General features: G+C 39.7%; 1 protein-coding gene and 1 non-coding gene across 2 annotated transcripts; one reads left to right on the top strand and one right to left on the bottom strand.

Moving 5' to 3' along the window:
• Positions 1–10,685: 10,685 nt before the first annotated feature.
• LOC149408170 (small nucleolar RNA Z103) lies at positions 10,686–10,779 on the top strand. The gene has a single exon (XR_016301816.1). It is a non-coding gene; the product is annotated as a small nucleolar RNA Z103 (small nucleolar RNA).
• A 1,982-nt stretch (positions 10,780–12,761) lies between these two features.
• On the bottom strand, positions 12,762–15,064 carry LOC149408169 (Ist1p). Its single transcript, XM_089628498.1, has 6 exons — positions 14,795–15,064; positions 14,579–14,711; positions 14,373–14,476; positions 14,114–14,285; positions 13,669–13,803; positions 12,762–13,592 (listed from the first exon to the last, which is right to left on the bottom strand). Exons 1-6 carry the CDS (start codon positions 14,833–14,835, stop codon positions 12,912–12,914), a joined length of 1,266 nt encoding a protein of 421 aa, XP_089484624.1. The 5' UTR covers positions 14,836–15,064; the 3' UTR covers positions 12,762–12,911.
• Positions 15,065–27,244: the final 12,180 nt, after the last annotated feature.

Here is a 27,244-nt window from a genome sequence, read left to right as displayed (position 1 = left end):
TGAGAACCATAGCCTGCAATAACAGTTTCAGAAAATAAAGAAAAAAAAACATGCCGAGTCGGTGTCGTCGCTGCGTAACTCACTATGCCTCAACACGCCGAGGTTTCGTAGCCCGTGTCCGCAGTTGCTCGACTATCCAGATTTCTTACGCGAAATCAGCGATTCAGCTTTCCATTTTATTTCCTTGGCATTATAAGATTAAGCTATACTTAAAAAAGAGAAATGAAAAAGAACTACAAAGCCAATATACATAAATGGTCAAATACGTCAGAACTTTTTATTCACTTCTCTATACCGACCATGTTAGTTAATGTATATAGATGCTCAAATTGCCTATATCGGTATCGATTCGAAGCCCCTAGAATCAGTAATCGCACACCTATTTATGGCAAACAAAGAGATCTGAAATATTTACCAAATTTTTGAGCCCCATGGAATAAACCACTACTTGTTTACCTGAAATGGAGAGGAGCACAATCCTTCACTTTAAAATCAGTTTCTAAGGTAAGAGTCAAAACCTCCCAGAGATATATCGGCATACAAAAATTACATACACACATACATTTATCACATACAAAAATTAGAGAGAAAGAGAGGGAGAGAACCTGAAAGAGTGGCAGACAGTGGGCCTTATGAACGGAGAGAGAGATAGAGCTATGGCTGTACATAGTACAAACACACAAACAAATTTAATCAAATCTTATTTATGCTCTATTTCTACAGATTTGAACTACAAATTTAATCAAATCCTATTTCTGCTCTATCAAAAAAATTTATTCTAGGTTTGACAACAAAAAAAAAACAAAAAGCTTCTTTCTAGTATAGATAATGCCTAATTCTCTCGGGCTTCCTTCTCCAGTTATTGTCGCGGTTGAGGGGCTTCATCAAAACCTGTTGATCATTCCCCGTTTCGGAGCGAAGCAGCGACTGAAGCCTCTTCAAATGGCCGTGGTACTGCTTGTGGCCGAAAGGGTTAGCTCGGGCAACGAAGCCGTCCTCGTCCGGGCACATCACTCTTTGGTACGGCGACTGCAATTTGGCTTGCAGATACGCGAGAGACCTCCATGGCGGGAGAGGCATCGAGTTCTGCTTCAGAGAGAATCGGGCTGCCTCGGCCATCACTTGGAGGTACTGGCTCAGCCTCACCGACAAACCCACAAACACCACCGGCAGAGAATTCAGAATCCTGTCGTACGAATCGACCGCTCGGGCGTCTCGAAATGGCTCTTGAAGTCTATATCGATGAGGAAGCGATCCGAATTTCCAGCGTTGGAGTTCTTCGCCAAATTTGGGGCTTTTCACATCGTGGTGGGTTTAGCGGTGGTCGGATGAATTTGGGGGTGCTGGAATTTCTATGTTTTAGCAGGGTGGTGGTCTGGTGAATTTGGGTTAATTTATCGGTGGTGGTTGTCTGGTGGCTGTGGTGGAGTGCATCGCGGTGGTGGAGCAGTGGTAGTGATGGTCGTGGATTTGGCGGTGGTCGTGGATTTAGAGTGGCGATTTTTAAGGGAGAGAGAGAGAGTCGGCGAAAAAAAATAATGGGTTTAGAGTGATGGTCGTGGGTTTAGAGTGATGGTCGTGGATTTTTAAGGTAGTGATGGTCTTGGATTTGGCGGTGGTCGTGGATTTAGAGCGGCGATTTGAAGTATGTCTCCGAGTAATATTTGAGGAAGATAGTAAACGAGTTGTGTACGTGTGAATATTGGTGTATTTCCAATACTTAGTCATTTTTACTTTATTTTCATATTGGTGGGAATATGAAAATTTTCAATACTTAATCTAATTTGTGAGTGGGAAATTTCCCTCCCACACTCAAATAGTAAAATTTTGTTAAATTTTTTATATTTTAAGTATTATAACTCCTTCTTTACTTTTGACTGTAGTGTAAATGTACCAAAATTTTGTGGGAAATTTCCCTCCATTTAAAAATGGTGAAATTTTGATCATTTTTAATTTTTTGAGTATTACCACTACTTTTTTATATTAGCTGTAGAGAAAAATAGACCATTATCTACAGCTTTATATTCGACTGGAGTCTAATATAGACCTAAAAAAAGGTGACCGTAGTCTGTATTCAAAGACTCCATTAAAAGGCTAAACTGGAGTTAAAAAAAAAAACTGTAGTTGTATCCCATATTTATGGTAGTGCATGTACAGCTTCACTTCATCTTAAAGCAGATCGAGCGCAGAGAAGGCATTCTTGTCAGATCAGATATGGTAGGTCGCCCAGTGTCTAACTACCACTCCTAGTTCACATCGAAGATCACATCGACGAGGAGGTCTCCATCACTCTCCACTTCATTATCCTTTTTCTTCTTTTTCTTTTGCGACTTTCTACAATCTGCAGTACGGCGACCTTCTTTGACGCAACTGAAATATTTACCAATGAACTTTGGTTTATACTACTTCTTGAACGTCCCATCATTTGGCCCAAGCTTATTGGCAAGTTTCTCCCCTTCGAGCTCTCGCTAAGTTCAACAACGTTGACCTTCTCTGAAGCGGTCTTGAACCTCTTGTCGGAGCCACGATTGTCCTTTTTTATTCGGAGACGAACAACCAAGTCTTGAAAACTCATCTCTTTACGCTTATGCTTGTGATATTTCTTGAAGTCTTTCCACCTAACAGGTAATTTATCGATGACCGAGGCAACTTGGAATTACTCACTAATAGTCATCCCTTCAATATGAACATGAATCTCGTGGATGATAAGTTACAGCTCTTGCACTTGACTCACCACGGTCTTTCCACCATTTGAAACTCGAGGAAGTGGCCCACGATATACTTACGATACAATGAATCTCAAAGCTCTTCCGATGAGCGTTTGGAGCTATAGAAATTATGTAGCGAGTCATTAACAATATTCATCATGTAATTTTGACACAAATAGTTTGAATCTTTTCAAGCACTAAAAGCCATTAGCAATTGTAGATCGATATCCTCCTTGTGAAGAGTCAGTGTGGATCTTCGGTCAAGAACCGCGCAAGACCGATTGTTGTCAAGTAGAACAAAAAATTTTGTTGCCATCGCTTGAAGTTTAGCACCGTAAACTTCTCGGGCCTCTTGGGCGACATAACATCAGTGGGCACAAGTACCTCAGAATCGCTCGGAGCGAGACGTGGGGGTCCTTTCTGGCCGTTACGTTCATCAAGATTTGTCCCACCGTGGTGGGGACTTGAGCCGTGGTTACATTCGGGGTGTTCACCACGTTGGGAGTCTCGGTAACGTTCCCATCAACAACTATGTTTGTCGTGTCTAGAGAATAACTAAAATCAAATTAGTCTTTGTTCAATATTTTAAAAAAAAATTCAACCACGTTCTTGAAAATAACGAAGATATTGCAGTTTGTCTCAAAATAATACTTTAAGATTGTTAGACAAATCGCAAAAGAAAATAAATTAATGAGATACATGTAGACAAGAAACAAATTACAAAAGAAAACCGGATAGAAACCTTAATCGAATGAGATGACGATGGAAAGAAAGACCAATGACTATTGGACAGTATCCTTAAAGTGTTACTGCTCTTGCCGAAGTCAAGTCTTGTGGTGCCAGAGCTTGTCTTGTTCGCCATTGTATCATGAGAGGTGGTTAGTCATTGATTCCAGCACTCCTAGGAGAGAAATGACGTTTTAAAGAGACTGTCCAACAATTCTCGGCCTTTCCTTCCGTCTTCATCTATATAGGCTGAGGTTTTCATCCGATTTTATTTTGTAATTTGGCTCTTGTCTACATGTATTTCATTTAATTATTTCCTTTTGCAATGTCTATTTTATATGGATAAATTATAAGAATTCTCACTGAACTCTAGGACGAATCACAAACCACCTCCTCAACTTTATATTTCCACAAAATCAGTCTGAACTCTTATTTTACTGCAAAAATACCCCTTTCGTCAATTTTTTAGAAATTCCGTCCAATATTTGTTGACGTAGATGTTACATATGACTTAAAATATGTACAATTATCAAAATACCCCTTTTTATTATTATTATTATTATTATTATTATTATTATTATTATTATTATTATTATTATTATTATTATTATTATTATTATTATTATCATTATTAAATTAATAACCATAAATAAAAAAAAGAGAAATATCGGATAAGAAAAAAAATCATTATTCAACTTTTTTCCCATCTCTCTCTACCATTTTTTTAACCCATTTTTTTGTTTTCAAAATCTGGGTTTCTTTGCTCGTGCTCGTCTCTTTAGTCAACCGTTTGGATTTGCCACGATTTTCTCTCGTTCTTGTTCTCTCCTCCTAAACCGAAACTCTTCAATCCACTTTTCTCAAGGCCAAACCCTAACCCTAGACTCCTCGACGACATCGGTTTCTTGAAAAAACATTTGTTACCGGTCCGTCCCGGCCCGGTGAGACGACGACGGTCACGATAGCGGCTGTCCTTGGGACTCCCCTCAACGCGTGGCCTGCCAAGGGTCGGCGCTCGGCCGATGGCCGGCTCAGAGCCGTCTCTCGCCCGACGGCCGGCTCAGAGCCGTCTCTTGCCCGACGGCCGGCTCAGAGCCGTCTCTCGCCCAACGACCGACTCAGAGCCGTCTCTCGCCCGACGGCCGGCTCGGCTCAGAGCCGTCTCTCGCCCGACGGCCGGCTCAGAGCCGTCTCTGGCCCGACCGCCGGCTCAGAGCCGTCCCTCGCCCGACGGCCGACTCAGAGCCGGCGCTCGGCCTAGGGACCCCCCAAAACGTCCCTAGGTCGCCTATAAATATGAGGCTCGACCCCTCGAGTCTGGGGATCCATTTTTTTGAGTCCCGAAACGCTGTCGAACTGATATTTCACTCGTTTCGCTCATCTTTGGCCTCTCACCCTCTAAAACCTCTATACTCCACCTCAATCCCACTAATGTTGAGCGTTGGAGAGGTAAACAGAGGTACCCCCTCTGTTTCCCCTTTGTAGTTCACGTGTTCTTTCTTCCTTTTCAGGTGCTTGGACGAACTCAAGGGACATTCACAGCTAAGGGAAGACTCGGGATACCGAGTCCGACACGCTCGAGCCCGAACGCGACCACTTGGTCCGGCCTTGGGTCGAACCGTTTGGGGCTCCTAAATCGTTGTCCAAAAACGAGCGACAACATTTTGGCGCTAGAAGGAGGGGACCTCCCGACCTTGGTGACGCTCTCCCTTCCATTCCTCTTTTTTTTCTACTTCTACGACTCTCGAGAGATGAGTCAAGTTTCCGCCACCCCCATGGACACCCGAGCGACGAGCTCGAGACACCGTCTCCGAAGCCTCACGCATCGTCTAGGAGGGCAACCTCGTGACAACGAGAGCCAGCCCTAAGACCCGGCAAATGACCCCGAGTCCAAGCTCCGAGAGGACACGGTTCGAGGGCTTGCCGAGCTCCTAGACCGCCCCGGCGTCGACGGCGCGCTTATCGCCGACCTCCTCGGCTATGGTGTCGAGGACCACGTCAACCACGACCAAAGAGACCCCAACGACGTGGCAAAATAAAAAACCGACGAGGTCAGCCTCGGCCACGCTATTCACGAAAGTGAACACGCACGCACGCCTTCGAGGAGACTCCCTCAGGCAACCACGTCGAGACATCGATCGTCGAGTGAGCGAGCACGTGCGCCCTCGAGGGGACACCCTCGAGAAACCACATCAAGACAAAGGTCGAGGAATGTTCTAGGACGCTCAATCTCAAGGTCCCGAAAGAGACGCTCTAAGCTCACCATTTGCACCCAAAACCCTTGTAGAGACGACGATGTCGATGGTTGCGGCATCCGTCAAGGGCGCCGCCTGAATGACATACCCTTGCCAAGGGTAATAGGAACGGCCAGCGGAGACTTGAGAGACCGCCTCAACTCGGCCAGTGGAGACTTGAGAGACCGTCTCAATTCTTGAAGGGAGTCTCATGGGAGGGACTTGAGGAATAAACTCAACGCCCGGCGCGAAGTCGCGAGAGAAGTGATCTTGGGACACCAACCACCCAACGTTGCTGACCGCGCATCCGACAAGGAGCGCCCCGCCACACTTGTGGCACCGGCCGCCAGCTCGCGAAGGAAAGGCGTAGAAATGGTCAGGTCCCCAATGACCTTCCTTCTCCGACCCCAAAGCAATCCTTCATCCCTCTCAACACGACACCCGACCGGATCCTGAGCTTACACAGAGAGTAGCTAGGATTTTTGGCCCCGCTGAAGACGGACCCCGCAACACGGGACAGAAGCAAGCAATGCGAATATCACCAAGACCACGGACACGTGACGACCGAATGCTATCAGCTTAGGAGGCAGATTGATTCCCTGATTCGAGGCGGGCATCTCGAAGAGTTCGTTACATTCGATGGGGAGGTGTCAACCCCGACCGAGCGCCCGACTTGTCAAAGGGGAGAATCCTCGAACACAAAGACGCTGAGACAATAAGCACTGTCTAACAAGCGCCCGCCACTTGCGGTCACAACTGACGTGGCTGTCACCATTAAATTTATGACTGAACTTACCCGACTCTAGGGACGTTTCATTTCAAGCATGTTGTTTTCTTTTTCTTAAAAAGGCCAAGTGCCAAGGCAAGCTGTAAAACTTCTTTATTACAATAAAAGTTGTTCTGCCCATTGAAACAGACTATTGTATACCTCCGACACGAGAGTTTCTTGGTCTTCGTCTCACGAACACAAGAAACTCGGGGGGCTAATGGGAAACAATACTCAGTGAAACCCTCAAAAGTCAAAAATAAAAGTGTAACGAAGTCTCAAGGAGCCGATGGTTAGGCCGGAGGTCCCGAAGAGAAACAATCTACACATAACTCCTCGAGTTGAGTTCACTCCTCGAGTTGAGTCCCGAGTCCACGGGTCGACTGGTAAGTCCTCGTGCCGACTCTACACACAACTCCTCGAATTGAGTTCCGAGTCCACGGGTCGACTGGTAAGTCCTCGTGCCGACTCTACACATGACTCCTCGAGTTGAGTTCACTCCTCGAGTTGAGTCCCGAGTCCACGAGTCGACCGATGAGTCCTCGTGCCGACTCTACACGTAACTCCTCGAGTTAAGTCCCGAGTCCACGAGTTGACTAACTACCCCTCGTGCCGACTCTACATGTCTCCTCGAGTTGAGTTCACTCCTCGAGTCGAGTACCAAGTCCACGAGTCGACTAGCTACTCCTCATGCCGACTCTACACGTAACTCCTCGAGTTGGGTGCACTCCTCGAGTTGAGTCCCGAGTCCACGAGTCGACCGATGAGTCCTCGTGCCGACTCTACACATGACTCCTCGAGTTGAGTCCCGAGTCCACGAGTCGACCGATGAGTCCTCGTGCCGACTCTACACGTAACTCCTCGTGTTGAGTGCACTCCTCGAGTTGAGTCCCGAGTCTACGAGTCGACCGATGAGTCCTCGTGCCGACTCTACACATGACTCCTCGAGTTGAGTTCACTCCTCGAATTGAGTCCCGAGTCCACGAGTCGACCGATGAGTCCTCGTGCCGACTCTACACGTAACTCCTCGAGTTGAGTTCACTCCTCGAGTTGAGTCTCGAGTCCATGAGTCGACTAACTACTCCTCGTGCCGACTCTACATGTCTCCTCGAGTCGAGTTCCAAGTCCACGAGTCGACTAGCTACTCCTCATGCCGACTCTACATGACTCCTCGAGTTGAGTTCACTCCTCGAGTCGAGTACCGGGTCCACGAGTCGACTAGCTACTCCTCGTGCCGACTCTACATGACTCCTCAAGTTGAGTTCACTCCTCGAGTCGAATACCGAGTCCACAAGTCGACTAACTACTCCTCGTACGGACTCCACATGACTCCTCGAGTTGAGATCACTCCTCGAGTTGAGTTTCGAGTCCACGAGTCGACTGGTAAGTCTTCGCACCACTTCTACACATGACTAGCACTTGAGTCGACCTTACGTGTAATTCCTCGAGTCGAGTCTATTCCTCAAGTTGAGCCCTAGAACCAATGAATCAACTTGTAAGTCCTAGTGTCGAAAAGAACACAACTTCCTAAGTCACCAGTCAACAGAGGACTCACGAGAGTACTCAATAACAAATCTGAATGCTCTGCCACAAACAGCAAAAGTCGCCCCTAACGGCGCACCAAAATTCGCTCCACGACGCTCTCGTGAGAGAAAGAATGGGCCAATTGAGTTCCCAAACGTGACACGAGCGCCGTGGCGCCGCACTCACAAGGGCACAAGACTCGACCCGAGAGACTCAACCCGAAAATGCGACCAGCGCACTAAGGTGCCACACTTGCCGGGGGATCAAGTCTGCACCTTACCCCGCCCATCACATGACAAGCGCACCCAAGGGTGCCACGCTCGTGAGGTGATAGGGTCACGCTCGCCGCCCAGCTCGTGCGCCAATGGGCAACGAGTCACAAATGGGTTTCAAAGGCCTGCGCCCGCCGGACGTACCTGGTCTAGCCAGCGTCCACGGAAAACCTGGTCACACAAATGTGGCACCACGCTCGCTGCCCAGCTCGTGCGCCAATGGGCAGCGAGTCACAAATGGGTTCCAAAGGCCTACGCCCGCCGGACGTAACTGGTCTAGTCAGCGTCCACGGAAAACCCGTTCACACCTATGTGACACCAAGGCCCCCCGAGGCCCAAGCCGTGCAAATCGATCACGCCTTCATTGGTAGGTCGAGAAAATAAGCCACGCACAAAAAAGCCGTGCTAATCGATCACACCTTCATTGGTAGGTCGAGAAAATAAGCCGCGCACCGCACCCTAAAGCCGTGCAAATCGATCACGCCTTCATTGGTAGGTCGAGAAAATAAGCCACGCACAATCAAGTCGTGCAAATCGATCACGCCTTCATTGGCAGGTCGAGAAAATAAGCCGCGCACCCCAAAGCCGTGCAAATTGATCACGCCTTCATTGGTAGGTCGAGAAAATAAGCCACGCACAATCAAGTCGTGCAAATCGATCACGCCTTCATTGACAGGTCGAGAAAATAAGCCGCGCACCCTGAAGACGTGAAAATCAATTATGCCTTCATCGGTAAGTCGAGAAAATAAGCCACGCAACGCCAAGTCGTGCGAATCGAATACGCCTTCATTGGTAGGTTGATAAAATAAGCCACGCACCGACAAAACGCGCAAATCGATTACGCATTCGTCGGAAAATCGAGAAAATAAGACACGCACCGACAAAGTGTACAAATCGATTACGATAGTACATCGAGAACACAAGACATGTAAAGCAAAAGACAACATAAGCCGTCCCTCACGAAGCACGAAAATTGTCCCTCGCGACGCACATAAGCCATCCTTCGCGACGTACAAAAGCCGTCCCTCGTGACACGCAAAGGCCATCCCTCGCGACGCACGAAGGCCGTCCCCGGTGATGCATCAAAGTCCCTCTACAGTGCACTCGCTAACTAGAGAGTGTCCATCACATGTCCGCGCGTCGGCACAACTATTGAGTTTCCACCTGACCCATGCTCGACCGGAAACTCGGGGGGCTAATGTTACCGGTCCGTCCCGGCCCGGTGAGACGACGACGGTCGCGATAGCGGCCGTCCTTGGGACTCCCCTCAGCGCGCCAGGGCCGGCGCTCGGCCGATGGCCGGCTCAGAGCCGTCTCTCGCCCGACGGCCGGCTCAGAGCCGTCCCTCGCCCGACGGCCGGCTCAGAGCCGTCCCTCGCCCGACGGCCGACTCAGAGCCGGCGCTCAGCCTAGGGACCCCCCAAAACGTCCCTAGGTCGCCTATAAATATGAGGCTCGACCCCTCGAGTCAGGGAATCCATTTTTTTTGAGTCCCGAAACGCTGTCGAACTGATACTTCACTCGTTTCGCTCATCTTTGGCCTCTCACCCTCTAAAACCTCTATACTCCACCTCAATCTCACTAATGTTGAGCGTCGGAGAGGTAAACAGAGGCACCCCCTTTGTAGTTCACGTGTTCTTTCTTCCTTTTCAGGTGCTTGGACGAACTCAAGGGACATTCACAGCTTAGGGAAGACTCGGGATATCGAGTCCGACACGTTCGAGCTCGAACGCGACCACTTGGTCCGGCCTTGGGTCGAACCATTTGGGGCTCCTAAATCGTTGTCCGAAAACGAGCGACAACAACATTTATGATAGTTTCAAATCAACATTGGTTTGTCTGTTTGTATATAATGTTCGTCTTTGTTGTGACGATGTGAAATTTGTAACGAACTAAGTTATTATAAACTTAACTTTTGGGATATAGCCAACGTTTGGAAATTTTAAGAGAAATAGCCAAACAGATGAGAAGGCACTTGAATAACCCATTTGAATTTTCCATTTTGTTCTTTATTTTAAGCAATTTTTTTTTTTGCTACAGTTCGTCACATACATTCTCTCTCATACAATTTTCTTTTTCTAATTAAAACTTCAAAAATCCATATATTTCTCATAAGAATTCAATATTGAATGATTCCAAATCTTACAGATTTGTGGCAAGGAGAGCTTCAAAAATAGACCCATTATCATTATATTTCAATTTTTTTAAATTATTTACATTGTTTTGTTAATTATAGCATGTTTAATGAGGATATTTAAGTCAAATATAATTGTCATTTGCTATTTTCCTAAACGTTTGCAAATTTTGGCTACATTCCAATTATATAACTTATTTTTTGTTACAAATCTATAACGCCCATGAATTAAACTAACACATGTCAAACTTCGAAGACATTCATCAATGAGATTAAAAATTCACATTTCCTGAGCAGAGATTTTTTGTTTGTTTGTTAATTTTGATAGTGGTGATTACTTTCCCAGATGATCGAAGCTGATTATACAGTGCGAATAATTTCTCTTATAGAGAATCCAAGCCAATATTCTGATCATCATTAACTTCCCAAATTTTTAAGTTGAGGTTTTGTTTTAAGTTCAATTTGAATTCGTTGTACCGAGGCAAGATCTCTGCCAAGAAATCTCAAGCTTTTTTTATTGGAGCAAACTTGACAATGTGTTTATAAAGTTCCAAGTGAGCGTCGGAGATACAATGTTTCTCAACATTGATGTGTTTGTGGAGTACCGCTCGAACTCGGATGCGCCGCACGATGAATGCGGAAGACTTGTTTTTACCTCAAAACCTAGAATTGACGGCTTTGATCTCGCCGCCGAAGAAGCTCCGGTGGATAGTGTTGCACCACATTGTTTCGTCGATACCTTCACTTCTTCTTCCCCAATATCCTCGGCGATATTTGAACGGGAGCGAGGCCGGTGGTGGTGGTGGAGAGGAGCGGGAGCTTGAAGAGGAGAGTAGAAGGGATAGAGTTCCGAGAGTTCTCCGCCGAATAAAGCTTGTGCGTTCCTTCGAAGAATGCTCTTCTTCTGATGCAGTCAAGATGGCCGCTCTCGCCTCCAAATTTTATGACCGCGATGACGATGATGAGATCATCAATCAGAGCAGTAATAACAACAATGTCCAAAACGAAGAAGGAGAAGAAGAAGAAGAAGAAGAAGAAGAACATGACGACGAAGACTTTGAAGGAGAAGAAGAGCCGGATTTGGTCAAAGAAGAAGCGACAAATATGCTAGTTGTTGAAGAAGAAGAAAAAGAAGAGCTGGTTCTAGTCAAAGAAGAAGAAGAAGAGCTGGTTCTGATTAAAGAAGAACAAAAAGAAGAAAAAAAGGAGAGACTGAGAAGACTGACGATGATGAATAAGAAGAAATGGTGGATGAAATGCAAGCAGCAGTGATAGTGGATGAAATGTATACATCCAAGTTACCAGATCCATTTTAGTTTTTGTTTTTTTTTGTTGTTTTTTTTTTCTTAAATAAAATACAAAATGCTAAATCTATAATGCAAAATTACTTATTATCAATTTGGTCTTGTATATGTTTTTTTTTTGGCACAGAAGTCTCATACATGTTAGTTTACCATTTTATCTTTTATGTATGTTGTGCATGCTTCTCACATGACTTACCTTTGGACGGAATGGTTAAAAAATCGACGGAAGAGTCATTTATGCAACAAAACGATAGTTCAAATGCTAATTTTGTGAGAAAAAAAAAATTGAAATTGATGAGGTAGTTTTTTGTACTCAACCTAGAGTTCAAGGCGAATTTTTGTAATTTATTCATTTTATATTATGAAAATATTATAATAATAATATTGTCTAACAAATTTGATAGAATTGAGATGTTCGTGTAACTTTTTGTTTTGTGAAATGATTGATATAGGTTATCCTAATCGGATGAGCCTTAGTTGTCGGTGGGGACGCTCCATTCGCTATTTAACATTCGCTTAGATATACAAATAGTTACATTTTTTTTTTTTTTTTTTTTTTTTGTAGCTATGCTTCAAACATCTTACGTGGTTCTTATTCTTATGCCTCAACAGCGCAGAGGCATAGTGAAGGGCGTAGTTGCTCCGTTATACTCATGATTGTAACATTCATTTTCATGACTGTGACAAAGGTCACATCGATTTTTGGGCAGCTTTCAATAGTCACAAGTTTGAGATACCGTAGTAACTTTTGTTTGATGTTTCTTCATGGACGCGTCACCTTGAATCTTATGTTTCATAATTTATTTCCCTTTAATTTAGATCCCATCTTCTTCATACGTAAATTGAGTGTATAATCAGAGGTTGACAGAGTAGTACTTGTACCCTTATTTCTGTGGTAATAAGGATGTCGTGGGTTGTAACAAGTTTTCAATTTTTCCTTGGATTTAGATATTTATAATCTTAATATTGTGGCTATTCCGATGTTACACTTTGCTATACTTCGTTATTGTTAATAAGAATCCTTTTCCTGTGAGCCAAGAATCCAATAGCTCGTTATTAATTATTACTTAATTTCAATTATACTATAGCCGTCCACAAATACAATTGACAATTTCAAAATTTCCATTAACGTGCCCAGATTACGATGAATCAACGGTTAAAACAGCATACAAGTTGTATACTACAGTTACTACTTAAAACTCCCAAAAAAGAGAAACAAAAACCAGAACCAAAACAGAGAAAGCTAACATTGAGCACTGCTCGAGCGAAACTCTTTCTTGAGTGCCAAGAAAGTAGCCGTTAGCTCATCACAGTCAGGCAACTTGGGATGAACGTGGAGAGGGTGGTCTTGCACAGGGCAAGAGTTCGACCTCTGAAACTCGTCTCTTCCAAAGCTCTTCTTTGATCTCTCCACAGGCATCGTCTCCGCTCTCCGAATCTCTCCAACCACTCTCCGAGGAACAACCATCATCGCCGCCAAATAATCGGATCCGCTCTCCAAATTTGAGCACTCGAAGTCAAGCCTCTTCGAACGGGTTGGCCGAGAAGATCTGTTCTTTCGCGGGAGATCGTAGTAGGCCTCGCTGTTCTCGAGACAAATCGACCTTCTCCGGATTCTCTTCCGAGAATCAGTACTACTACTATGACTACTACTACTATTGGGGCTCGAACTTGAACGATCTTCGGTCCAGTACGATTCGTGCGATGATCTGCGGTCGAAGCTGGTTGTCGGTCTCTTGGTCAGCGACGGAGACTTGAACTTGAAGATAGTCCCATTTTGCGATCCTTCATCGTCTTTCAAAGAAGACGGGAATTCCTCTACGTCGTCCAGGCAGACCAATGTGGTTGTTTCGTCAGCAAAACCCGGCAACCTTTCCGAAGAAGATGAAGAAGGAGACGAGGCTTTCACATTGCTTTCCTTGAGCTATAAAATACATGTGTCAGATTAGCTTGAACAAATAATTATCTCTCTTTGGCGAGTGTACTCTTTTTCTATTTACCTCTTGTTGTTTCCAGTCTGGGGTGTATTCGAGCGCCAAGAGGCGTCTCTGGAGACAGTAATCTGTAGCTATTTCGTTGACCATTCTAAACTTCATGTCGTCTGATACAAACTTTGTGTTCAGTGCCTCTTTTATCTGCATTACAAACGCAAGTCGTATCAATAAACCAAGACAGAAATGCCTTTTACTATATGGTGGTGTATTGACTGCAAATAGTCAATTAATTGTTTTACGAGATGTATTTTGAAACATAAATTAATTATTTATAAAAAAAAAATTAATATTGTTACTTCAATAAATTAATTGTAAACTTAAAAGAGTGAATATATTTTTTTTCCCAAAACGTCATGTTAGGAATTAAGTTAAAAATCAGAGAGTAGTTGAAGGACTATTAACGCTAAGCAATAGAAACAAAAATATAAGGGGGAATGAGGAAAATAGAAACCTGGTGGTTGACCAGATTACCGGGGTACAATTCCACGGCAGCCATGACGAGTTTGTGACCGTACCGATCTTCGAAAAGCTCTCTCATCGCTCGGAGCTCTGGCAGATCTCCGCATCTCGCAGAGGCGTAGATCAGACTCGAAACCGCTTCGTTTATATCGTCCGGGCAATCCCTGAAACACACAACGCAGGTTGTTATCGCCGATAGAAATAGAGAAATTAAGAAAGAAGACCATACAATATGATGACAGAATCCCTACTTGTGCCTTCTGATGTACTTAAAGTGTGTCCGTACGAAATCGAAGAAGTTGTCGATGAGCTCGTAAGCCACTGCGACGCTTTCGTCTTTGATAAGCTGCTCAGCCTGGGAATCAGAGAGATATATCGTTCGTTAGCTTTACATTTACAGAAATAGAAACAAAATTGAAATAAAGACGAAGATTGATTGTTTACATGAATTACGTACCCGACTGAGTGCAATATCTTCATGACCAGTCTTGATCAGATGAGCCGTGTCTTCACGGAGATATTTGACAATGGAGTTCCTCTTGATCTTCAGTAGCTTGAGACGACACTGTGCTTCTTTTATCACTTTCTTACTGCAAAAATCATAATCATAATTATAAACGCAGAAACTGGCACAAATATACGACAGATTGCCTAAAAAATTGAATACAATTACCACTTGGAAGCTTTTCGCCAACCGAATAACATGCCCAACATTTTTTGAAATAGAAAAGTTGAGACGCTAAAGAGAAAAGAGACAAAAGAAGAAGAAGAAGAAGAAGAAGAAGAAGAAGAGGTGTCTGTTTTATTGTTTTGTTGGTCTCACGTACGGGGTTTGGGAGATTCAACTACAAGACTGACATGTCATAAAGAACTAGAAAAACAGAATGACAGTTTGAGATATGTTTTTGTGTGTGTGCGTGTGTGTGAGGGAGAGATATTCGTGTTGTGTGTATTTATCAGGAGTGAGTGGGTTTGAATATAAAGAGAAAGTGTTGAGAGAGAATTATGGTGTTCGTGGATTATGGTGAGTGTAGTTTGTTTCTGTTGAAAATGAAGAAACTGAAGTGAACCCCACTAACTACACTCATCCTTCTATCTCGGACACGTGTCACATCTCTGAATATAAACCCTAAACACAAGGAAAAATTCCATCTTTCCAGAAGGAAAAAAAAAAAGGATTTTCCTATTATCGCAGCGGCACGTGAGTAAAAGCGGCACGTGAGTAAAATATTATGCACATTTTCTTGTTTATTGTATGTAATTTTTTTCATATATTGGATTGGAATATAATGTTTTAGTTTTATACAGCTTTTTTAATGAGGGCAATATTGAGATTATAAGGACCAGTCTACTTATGAAGAAAAGTTTCCTAACAAAGACAGTATTGCTATTATATATCGATTACAGAGTAGAGACCATTATATATCCGTTAACTTGAGTATTGACCAAGACAACGCCAAACCTCATACGTTCCTATTCTTCGGGATCACATTTTCTCCTAATCTATCTCCGCTTATTTACACATTTTCTTCCATTAATAATAATAACTGTTAAAATAATATACGAATTTGTGTAATTTATTGTACAGCACTATGTTGTTTTTGTTTACAAGTTTCATTGCGTGCAAGTCGTAACGCACGTCTAGTTCAAAAGGGCTGCGAGTAACATTTTTAATGGGAAAAATTAGAGGGAAACCCAATAAAATAGATAAAGGTGAAACGTGGGTTAGTGGGTCGTTAATTAAGCACAACACTGACACTTGTAATTTTAGTAAAAGAAGAAAGGTGAGAGATTATAATTGACCTGAGGCTTAAGACGCACGCACAGTAACAGGCGTAGACCCACCAACCCATTTTCTCAGACATGTTGAAAACAGCTAAAAAGGCTTTTATGTAATATGTATTATACTATATCCAATAGATTATATAGTCAAAGATAGGTAATCAGATTCACCATCCTGATTAATTTTCCCTTATTATCTATTTACAATTTCTAAAGTTACCTAGGCTGGTGACCCAGAGGGAGAGGCATGCCAAGTCTTCAGAGTGACGTGTAAGGTGATATTATTATTATAATAGAGCGAAAAATAATAAAAAACGCTTCTGAGTTCTGGCCACTCCCAATGGAAAATAGTAATTTTCAAGAAATATTGTTTAGCTCACAATATGGAATTTGTGCATGTAATCATCAACCCACGTAATAGTTCATTTCCAGAAGCTTTATTTCTTAAAACAAATATTATCAAATTTTGCATTATTTATGTAAGTATAAAATAGATAAAGCTACCCATATGGGCATATGGGCGGGATCCGTTTCCCATATTGATACACTACCAAAAAAACTACTTTTAGAAGCGACGGATATTTTTCGAAGCGACTAATCATTTTCAGCATAGTCAACAGAAATCTAAACAATCTGTATTGAAAAAGTCAAAATTATGAGATTAGAATCGACTTTGTCACTTACAATATTTTTTTCCACAAATTAGAAGCGACATGTCACTTTCACGTTCTCGAATTTTTTGGCTCCTTGTTTTCTCCGCAATTATCAATTTTAACTAAAACGATGTCGTTTAGACTTACCAAAAAATTAGAAGCGACTTGTCGCTTCTAATCTAGACCGAACTAGTACAAAAGTCGCGTCACCCCTGTCTCTCCGCCGGCCTTCGGTGTTCTCTCTCGGCCGCGGTCCTCTATATCCAACCCACGACCAGCACGATGATAGGAATATTTCCCACTGAAAATAATAAAATAAACATGAATGATTACTGAATTTAATAAGAAGTTTACTTTATTAGCATTATTGATTAGTGAGTTGTTTTCTAGTTAGAATCAATAACAAGTCTCGGGAATTCGGGATATGATCAGAGCTAAAAGAGATTCACAGATACGAAATTCAGTCTTCCTGTAAATATTTTGTGTTCTTGTCTCTGTGGCTAGGCCAATTCACTCATGATCTTTGTTTCCAATGCATCTCCTCCGTTGCCATATGCGTCTCGAGTCTACTATTGAGAGATCGTAATAATCCATCATTTACTTTGTGTATTCGGTCATCTTGGCCATGGGCTCTTGAAATCTCTCTTTTGACCGCTTCAATCTCTCGTGGGAGATCTCCAACTTGTCCCACGTTCTAAGTTTTGAACCTATCGTACTTAAATGTTTCGCCACCGAGATTATATGATCTGATCCCCCGCCGGATCAATGAGTAACGTTATGGGAAAAACTCTCCGTCATGTTCTTTCATTTCAACTTTTTGCACCCTTGATATTTCCCAAAAATTTAAATATTGTTTCTAAATTTTTATCACCAATTAAGCTATTTTAAATGTAGGAATTGTTATATAGTTAAAATTTAAAAAAAAGTTAAACAAATAGCCAACAAGTTGATGTGGCAGATGATTTATACCTTTATTAATTAGTTAATTAGATTTTTTTTCAAAATAAAAAATTCAATTTATTATTCAAAATCTCTAATTAATAGAGCCTCACATTTTCTTTTCTCTCTCTCTCTCTCTCTCTCTCTCTCTCTCGTTAGTTCTACTGAAAAGACTCGCCCAAAAAAAATCAAATACACCAACAATTAACAAATTCAAACCCACCGACCACCTATTTTTGAGTTTGCTCTGAAAAATTGACGACCAAGGGAGCCGCCACCGGCAGTTGACAAGTGCAATGGCGAAGCGGAGGCGAAGGAGGGAGAGTGACGGTCCACCGCGAAGAAGCGCTTCGCTTTGGGTCAGCGAAGAAGATCAGTACCAACAACAAGAACAAACCCATCCAAATTTGTTAATTAAAATTCATAGGCGGTTGGTTTGTACGGTTTTCAGATTTTTTACTTGTTTAATCGTGTTTTGTTCATCACAATAATTTTTTGTTAATCAACATTGATAATTTATTAGGCTTAAATAGTTCACCACAATTAATTTTCGTTAATAATCATTAATTGTTTGTTGATTTTCTTTGATTGTTAGGGGTTTTCTTCTCAATTGCTATATTAATCTCAGCTAATTATCCTTAGTTAATTTATGTTTCCATATCTTTATAAAATAACATTTTTTTTTTCCGAGGATATAGAAACAGTAGCAATTTTTTTCATAAATAATTTATTGCGTGTATTAGGGAAGTAATTACTTAATTTGTGGGATTCTAATTATCATGTTTTTTTAGCCTTCTGAAAATTAGCAAATAAATGTATTTTTGTAAAAGGCCAACATGTTAAGGAAAATTAACTAAACTTTCTAAACATTTGCCATATTAAAATTACAACGTTTTAAAATGGTTAGTTGACTATATATAGTGCCTTGTTTACACCTTCACTCAATTAGTTTTCGGTATCCAAAGTGTTCAGCCTATATAGGTAATTTTTTAGAGTAAAATATATTTTCTGGAAAGTCATCAACACATAGTTTATCTTTGGCTTTTATAATTTGAAGGTCCAGAATTTGAAATTTGTTTCAAAAAAGATTTGATTGTTTAAATCTAGACTTGTTCATGGTACAATAATAGACCAAACCTTGCAATTTAGATCTAAATATTTCTTCACATCCATATACTTTATTATTTTTTTCATTTTTAACTCGTTTTACATCCTCTTTATTTATCTATCTCATTTTGCCTTACTAGTACTTCCCCAAATCCAATAACACATTTAAAATCAATTTTTAAAGGGTTCTGCGGCTATCTAGCCATATGAAACATTAGAAATTTTGAAATAGCCAATGTTTCATTAGTTATTGTAAATTGCTCTGTAAATCTATTTACGCTATCAAAATAACAAAAAATATAGAGTAAATTTATGGTAAATATGGTTATTCACGAAATATTTACAAAAGTTTTTGACTATTTAAGAAAAATTTACAAAACGTTGGCTAAAACACAAACACTTATATTTATGTGGCTTATATCGCTAACATAATTTTGTTTGTTTGTGTCTTTTCATGTATGTATGTATATGTGTATATATATATATATATATATATATATATATATGTGTGTGTGTGTGTGTATTGAGGATTGTTGAAGACGTCGTTGAATTTCATCTGAATTCATTACCAAAAAAATAAGGGTCGGCTAAAGAATTAGCCAGAATGACATCCTTACTTTAAAATTATAGCCCAACTATTAACATATTGAGGAAAATAGTCAATTTATCATGACAACATTCCAATATTCGAATAATACCCTTAGGTTAATATTATTAACTATCATAGTAACTAATATCATCCATAACAAAAAATTAGTAAATCTAATTAACAATAACAAAAACTACAGTAAATCTTATTTGTCGTAACAAGAATAACAGTAAATCTTATTTACCATAACAAGAACAATACAAAATCTTATTTATCGTAACAAGAAAACAATAAATCTTATTTACCGTAACAAGAACAACAGTAAATCTTATTGACCGTAACAAGAACAAAAGTAGATCTTATTTACGGTAATAAGAACAAAAGTAACTCCTATTTATCGTAACATTTTCTAGTTAATCTAACATGAAAAGTATTAGAGATGAGACTAGTTAATCTAACAATAATTACGATTTACTAACTATTTCCGTGAACAATCGAGAACAGTAAATCCGACCGTAAATCATATTAATAATTGAGTAAATCATTCATTTCGATGGTAAATATAACAGTAAATCCGATTTACTGTTATATCGCTCTTCTCTTTCATTTTCACATAAGTAACACAGACCAACGATCCTTTCAAAACTAAATTCATTTCAAAACAACATAATAAAATAAAAACACCATAGCCTTGACTTTTCTCTCAGCTTCTTCATCTAGTCTTGTCTTGGATTACAACAAAATCGCTTTCCTTTTTCACTCAAAAACTTCTTGAATTCCCTAAACCAAAAACAAAAAGGCAAAACCAAAAGTGATTAGTTTACCTTGTGGAATCCACACGTCGGAGCAACCGTTGACTGAGAGCAACAATGTCATCGGCAAGGGGGTTTCCGACGACGGAGGTGAGGGCGACGAGGAGGACGCTGCGGGATCGGGCGCAGAGGATGAGGCCGAGTAGCTCGTCGGTGGTCCCGAACTTGCTGAGGAGGACGAGGATGTTGCGGGACGAGAGAGCTATTCTTCGCATCATAATAGAACCAGGATGACCTAAACGATTATGCCATGTCGTTAAAATTGAAGACTCAATGACTACCGAATTTGATTCTATCGCATTTATATATGTGTAGTGCAATCCAGTAGGGAGCATAGGTAGTTTTTCTAAAATTTGTTTCTTTCCGAATTTGGATGTCGTAAGACATATATATTTCATGGTACCTTCATTTGTAGACTGAGTATTAAATCCATGAGAATATATATCATTATAACTCAATAGGTTTCGTTTGGATCTTGGTGAAAATAAAGCATTATTTATATTGAATTCTGTTCCATTTGGCAGTGTGAAATTTGCCTTACCAATACCTTCAATCAGATCTACAGGACCTGATATCGTATTCACAAAAGTTTTCGTTGGCTTTATCATTGAGAAAAACTTTTTATCATTTAAAATAGTATGCGTTGTTCCACTATCCGGTGTGCAGATTTCTCCAGCCACACAATTTGATTTTTACATATGATAACTTCATATTAAAACAAAAATAAAGTTAATGAGAAAAACGTACTTATATTATATAATACTAATGTGTTACACAGTCTTGATAAATATTACACATATTATACATATTTATATTTAAGTAACTAGGTAAAATATTGGACTTTGCTTCATTCCTAAGCATGGGAAAACATACATGCATCATTAATCTAGAAGTCTTCTGTGAAAGCAGCAGAATCAACAACAGTGTGCGCAAGATCACCATCGAAGTCGGAAGCATTAAGATGAGTGGAGTCATAAAGGTTCTTGGTCAATGAAGTTGACCTCTCTTTCTTTCCCCTTCAAGGATGCTTTATATAGATTGCACAAATGTTGAGGAACACGGCAAAGTCTAGACCAGTGTCTTTTTGTGCCACATCTATGACAAATATCTTCACTACCCTTGAAAGTACTTGGGTATTTTCCCTTTTTGTGTGGATAATCGTGATTCTTTTCATCTTGCTGCTTCTTATGATAATCTTTCGTGGTATTGTAAGAATGGTTATGATTATAACCACTTCGACCACGTCTGTATCCACGTCTGCGACCATGACCACGACCACGACCACGACCATGACCTCGACCTCGTCCTTCACCCGGAATATAGTTCCGTTGTTCAGGTTCTTCGGAGTTGACAGCGTTTACTTCAGGTAACGCTTTTGAACCTGTCGGACGGGATTGGTGATTCTTTATCAGCAATTCATTATTCTTCTCTGCGATTAGAAGACAAGTAATTAGTTCAGAATATTTCGTAAATCCTCGAACACGATATTGTTGTTGCAAGGTTACGTTCGATGCATGGAAAGTGGTGAACGTCTTTTCCAGCATGTCATGATCTGTCACTTGGTCTCCACAAAATCTCAGATGAGATACTATTCGGAACATCGCAGAGTTATATTCGCTGACTTTTTTGAAATTTTGGAACCGTAAAGCGGTCCATTGATCACGGTATACTGGAGGCATGATCTCCTTTTGGTGAAAACATCTGTCGCTCAACTCCTTCCAGAGTAAACTTGGATCTCTGGTGGTGAGGTATTCACTTTTCAATCCCTTTTCAAGATGTCGACGAAGGAAAATTAATGATTTTACCTTGTCTATATTTGACGAGGTATTTTCTTCAGAAAGTGTTTCCAGTAAATCCAAAGATTCCAGATGCATCTCTACATCTACCTTCCAGGGCATGTAGTTTTGGCGATGGATTGAAAAGTGAATACCTCACCACCAGAGATCCAAGTTTACTCTGGTGATTTTCCATGATGATAACTATTATGAAATATAAAATTTCTTAGATTAATAATTCAAGACATATAAGTCTACAAGAATTGTAAGGAATAAAAATAAATACATGAATCCAAACATTACTACAACGAAATACAATTCATTCGGTGGAATTTCTATGGTAAAAGTATAGGCATTAAACATAACAATAAATATGGCAATAAAGACTAGTAGTAAGCGAGACATTTTGAGCTTGTACCGAAAAATAGTAGGAGAAGAGAAAAATATGTATGAGGTAGAAAATTTGAGATTTTTTGTGTGGTTAAAAATGAGTTGAATAGATATGTATTTATAAGGTAAAATATAGCCGTTTATAGCCGTTATATTACCGTTGGGTATTTATTAATTTTGTGGTAAAAATTATTGTATTTAAGTATAACAATGTGTAATAAACAATATGTATATGTACGAGTATTGAAATGATGTAGCCAATCAAAGTAAAATATTAATTAGAGCAGTTAAAATAAATTTGCAACTAATAGCATTTTTCTATAAGGTGGCAGAGCCTCCTGTATATAGAAAATTGATATTAATTACAAGTAAGATGTAGTTCACATCACTTTACTATAAGGAGGCAGAGCCTTCCATGTATATAGTATTATGATGTTATACATTAACGAAGTTAAAGTACTGTAAATCACATCATATTATCATAAGGTGACAGAGTCTCCTGTGTATAGTAATCTGGTGTTATACAATAAATAATAGTTATACGAGTTTTAGTGTTTAGAGTATTATACCTCCGAATTGATCTTGACGAGAGTGATCGTGCTGATAACGTGTTATAAAACCAAAGGAATAACTTCAATTGAAATACCTTTTAAACACTAATAAGATGAGAATTTATAAAAGGGGAGTATGGAGAATAGAGTGAAAATGAAAGAGTAAATTTGTAGGAATTTTAGGGATGATTTTTCCCTTCACCATCATCATGTATTTATAGTAAAATTTGTGTACATTAGTCAATAAGTTAGATGTAAGGTAATTAATTATTTACCTCATATTTTTTACTTTAATTTACCTTATATTTTTTACATTTGTGCATACCAATTATTTACAACAATATATATATAAAGGAGAAGTATCTGGCAGTATCACTATTTTGTGCCCGACCACATACATTTATATGCACACTATTATGGTCAATGTCATGGATTTATTCAATGTTCAATAATAGAAACAAAGGTTTTAAGTGTGTGTGTATATATATATATATATATATATATATATATATATATATATATATATATATATATATATATATAACGTGTATTATTCCAGCAGCTTTTAAAGGATAGTTATTGTATTTTTTAAACATTTCTATTAAATACGTGTATATATACATATATATATATATATATAGTAAAGGAATATATACATTTTGTAAAAATATATATATATATATATATATATATATATATACATTGTCATAAACTTTTAAAATAAATATCATACGTATATTAAATATTATATATTTTACAAATTTAAAATTGAAGATATATATATATATATATATATATATATATATATATATATACTTTTTAATATATTATGCCACATTTTTTTCGTTCGATTTTCTGTCGGTTTGTCGGTTTTGCATCGAAAACGGCATTTGAAAATAAAATTTTCATTTTGTAGACCTCAAAATTATCAAAATATCATGACTAGACTCATTAGTTTAATAATATCACGAAATTGGACTTTTTGGACACTTTTCGGATAAAAATGCCCCTGAAAGTCCATATATACATAAAAAGCATTGGATTTTGCAGATTTCATCGAATTTTGGGGGAGATTTTGGGTTGAAGTTCATCGAAAAAATCAGATGAATCTCATCCGATTTCATCGGAATCCGATGAAATCCGATGAGATTCAGCAGATTTTACCAAGTTTTTTAAGAAACTCTAACTCGACCTAAAAGCTTCAAATCCGACTATTTTCATCCAATTATCACTCCAATCATGTATATATATGCTATCCTACACCAATAAAACATGAAATAAAGATAAAAATCTTACCTTTTCCTCATTTTGAGCTATGGAACCTTCAAACACTTGGATACACTCATGGAAGCTTGGACAACCTTGAACGCTAGTGGAAGCTCGTCAGAATCACTTGGAGACGTCAGAAATGGTCAGAATTTTGTGGAGCTCGCCGGATTTGGGTGGAGCTCGTCGGATTGGGGGTTTGAGAGAGAGAGCGAGAGAGATGAAGAGGATTTGAAATGAGAGAGGAAGAGTGGTTATTTGAATTTAAGGGGCATTTTTGTCCGAAAAGTATTTAAAAGTCAAATTTCAGATATTATTAAACTAATGGATCTAGTCGTGATATTTTGATAATTTTGAGGTCTACAAAATAAAATTTCTCTTTGAAAACGGCATATCAGTTGCTATTTTCCACATTTTTTCCGTTTGACTTTTTCGTCGGTGTGTCGATTTTCCGTCAATCAAGATTTTCGAAATGGCAACGAAAACGGCATTTGAAACCGTGTAACAAATACCATGCCCATTTATATACTGATATATATATATATATATATATATATATATATATATATATATATATATATATCAGTACATCAATTGTCTTTTAAAGGAGGATACGACTAGACAATTAAAATAGGAAAAACATTTACCTTTTTGAAAGTATATGAATTTAAGTATGAATTTTATATACACTTTTTTTTGTAATTCTAAACCACTTGAAATATTTATATTACAAACTAACTAATGTTTTATTTAAGTTTCAAATGTAACCACAAATGATGACGTGGTTTTATTACTCAATTAGGAAATTACTACACTAACATTTATTAAAATCAGTTGAACATAAACATGTAGCCAACGTTTTGATCACAGCCAAATAATACAGATTTGATATACGTTAACTTGATTTATTTCATAATATTCTTTTTTGGTACTCCAATTAATTGCGATATCAAGTTTTTTTTTTGGGGAATTTCAATTAATTTCCGTTTATTTGGTTTCAATGGTTTATGTTACATAAGGTACATCCGATATTTTCTAACCGTTTATTTCTGCTAATGGCTAGATTATAAAATTTACCAAACGTTGGCTACATCTTTAAATCCATGTTTGAAATTGGCTACGTTGCTAGATTACCCAACGTTTTATGTACTTCATATGTTTTGTTTTGGTTCTAGTTCTTGTTTTGAGTGTTTCGCTCGGATTTGCATTGCGTGTTTAAGTTATTTTATGATGGAATGCACTCTTGTGTAAAGAGTTTTATAAAGTTTTATGTATGGAGTGTGTTTTGTGTGATGTATTGCTTCTATAATCACTCCTAACAATTCTTGTAGCCAAAAATCCTAATTATGAATATGTCTTTGATATTTTAGATGGAAAACATTTATGCTGCTCATGGAAGCGGGCACGGGGCCGACGTACAGTAGAGGAAGAGACAGAATTGTTGTTGTGATACTAGTTCAAGATGCTCTTAAGGTTGTTCCATTCCCCGAACAAGAAGGAGAAGAGCATCCCTACGGTCTTGCCCCTGCTCCTCAGCCATCGGCCCAACCTGATCTTATGGTACTAGTTACCACACTATTGCATCATATCAAAGCTCAAAAAGTCGAGATACACGAGTTGAGAAACCAACTCCACCAGGGAAATGATGGATTTGGAGAAGGTGAACAACCACCAGAACCAGAACCGGAAGATTATGCAACAATGCATGCGGTAGCGAAGCGATTCCTCGGGTCGTACCTCTAATAGAACAGATTAACATTGTTGTTTACCTATTCTAGAGGTTTAGAATTATGAGAGCCCCCAAATTTGAAGGATCAACTAATCTCTAGTAGCTAACAAGCGGATGTCAAATATCAATACGATCTTCAACTTCATGAACATCACAGAGATGAGAAAGGCAAATGTGCATCATTTGTCATGAAGAAAGATGCACGCTATTTGTGGTAAATAGTGGCAACAAAGAGGGATGTACGCAATATGACTTGGAGGAATTCAATAAGAAGTATTTCAACATGAAAGTTGAAACAGGGCACAATGACTGAAACTGTTAGTAAGTTCAACAAATTGGCCAAACTAAGCCTTCACTTGGTTCTGACAGAGACATAAAGAGTCAAGAGAATGATGGGGATGTTCAGACTGGAATTGGTCACTACTACAAAAAAAATGTGTTTAGAAGCGGCAAAGATCGCTTCTAAAGGCCAAAAAATTGCTTCTAATGGACCTTTAGAAGCGACTTTAAAGCGACAAAGTTACTTATAAAAGTTCGCTTCTAAAGGTCAGTCGCTTCTAAATTTGCTTCTAAAGGTCAGTCGCTTCTAAAGTTGCTTCTAAAGTCGCTTCTAATCCAAACAATCTGGCACCAGAAATGGCAAGAAGAGCTTAGAAGCGTCATTAGAAGCAGATTGTCGCTTCTAATATTTTTCCGCCATTTCACGGAAAATTTTTGGAAGCGACATCAGTTTCATTTATAACATGAAATTATAAGTTGCATTCAAAACAAAATAACAAGTCTGAAAAAAAATAATAAAACGTTCTAAAGACAAATACTAATAATATTAACCGCGATCAACATTGGGAGTTCATATGTGTCCTATGCGTCTTCCAGCTAGTCCATATCTAGGCTCACAAGGGTCGGGGCCATAGCGTGGTACTCGAGCCGATGAAGATCCAGGATCCTCGGATGATTGTCGTTGTGGCTTATCAGGGTTGCGCTCGGATGTACAGAGCTCAATGACGGCGATCTATAGCGGAACGCGATCTGTCTCACCCTTGATGCAAGATCCGGGTCGAGCGGTCCGGCACTATGCCTAAACAAGGCATTGTACAGAGCAGCTAGGTCTCTCACTGCTCTCCCTAGTTATGTCATCTCTTCGTCCCGCGCGGGCGTCCCCTCTCGAGTTGTTGGTGAAGATTCAGCCTTGAAATCGTGAGCTTGGGCTTCTAGCAGATCCGAACGCGGGATCAGTGGTTCTATCCATGTTGCTCAATCATATCGCGTGCCGGGAATTTGAGTTATCGCAGCCTCTTCCATAACTTCTTCGCTCCGGGATTGCCCTACCACCTCAGCTTACCATCGTATATCAGCTAGTTGTTCTATGATACGGCCCTGGGTTATAAAATTAATTACATTGATCGAAATGAATAAGCATTAGTTTTAAAAAAATTAATTAAACGTACATTATATTCTTCAGTAGCAGGCATAATCCAGTGCCCATCAGTAGATTGATGGAGATGTTACCGGTCCATCTCGGCCAGGTAG

This window comes from Urtica dioica, chromosome 1 (genome assembly GCF_054948205.1).
Source record: "Urtica dioica subsp. dioica isolate 48M chromosome 1, U.dioica_male_clone48M_v1_H2, whole genome shotgun sequence".
NCBI lineage: Eukaryota > Viridiplantae > Streptophyta > Magnoliopsida > Rosales > Urticaceae > Urtica > Urtica dioica.
The sequence above is the reverse complement of the archived record's forward strand: the minus strand, read 5'-3'. Positions and strand labels throughout refer to the sequence as shown.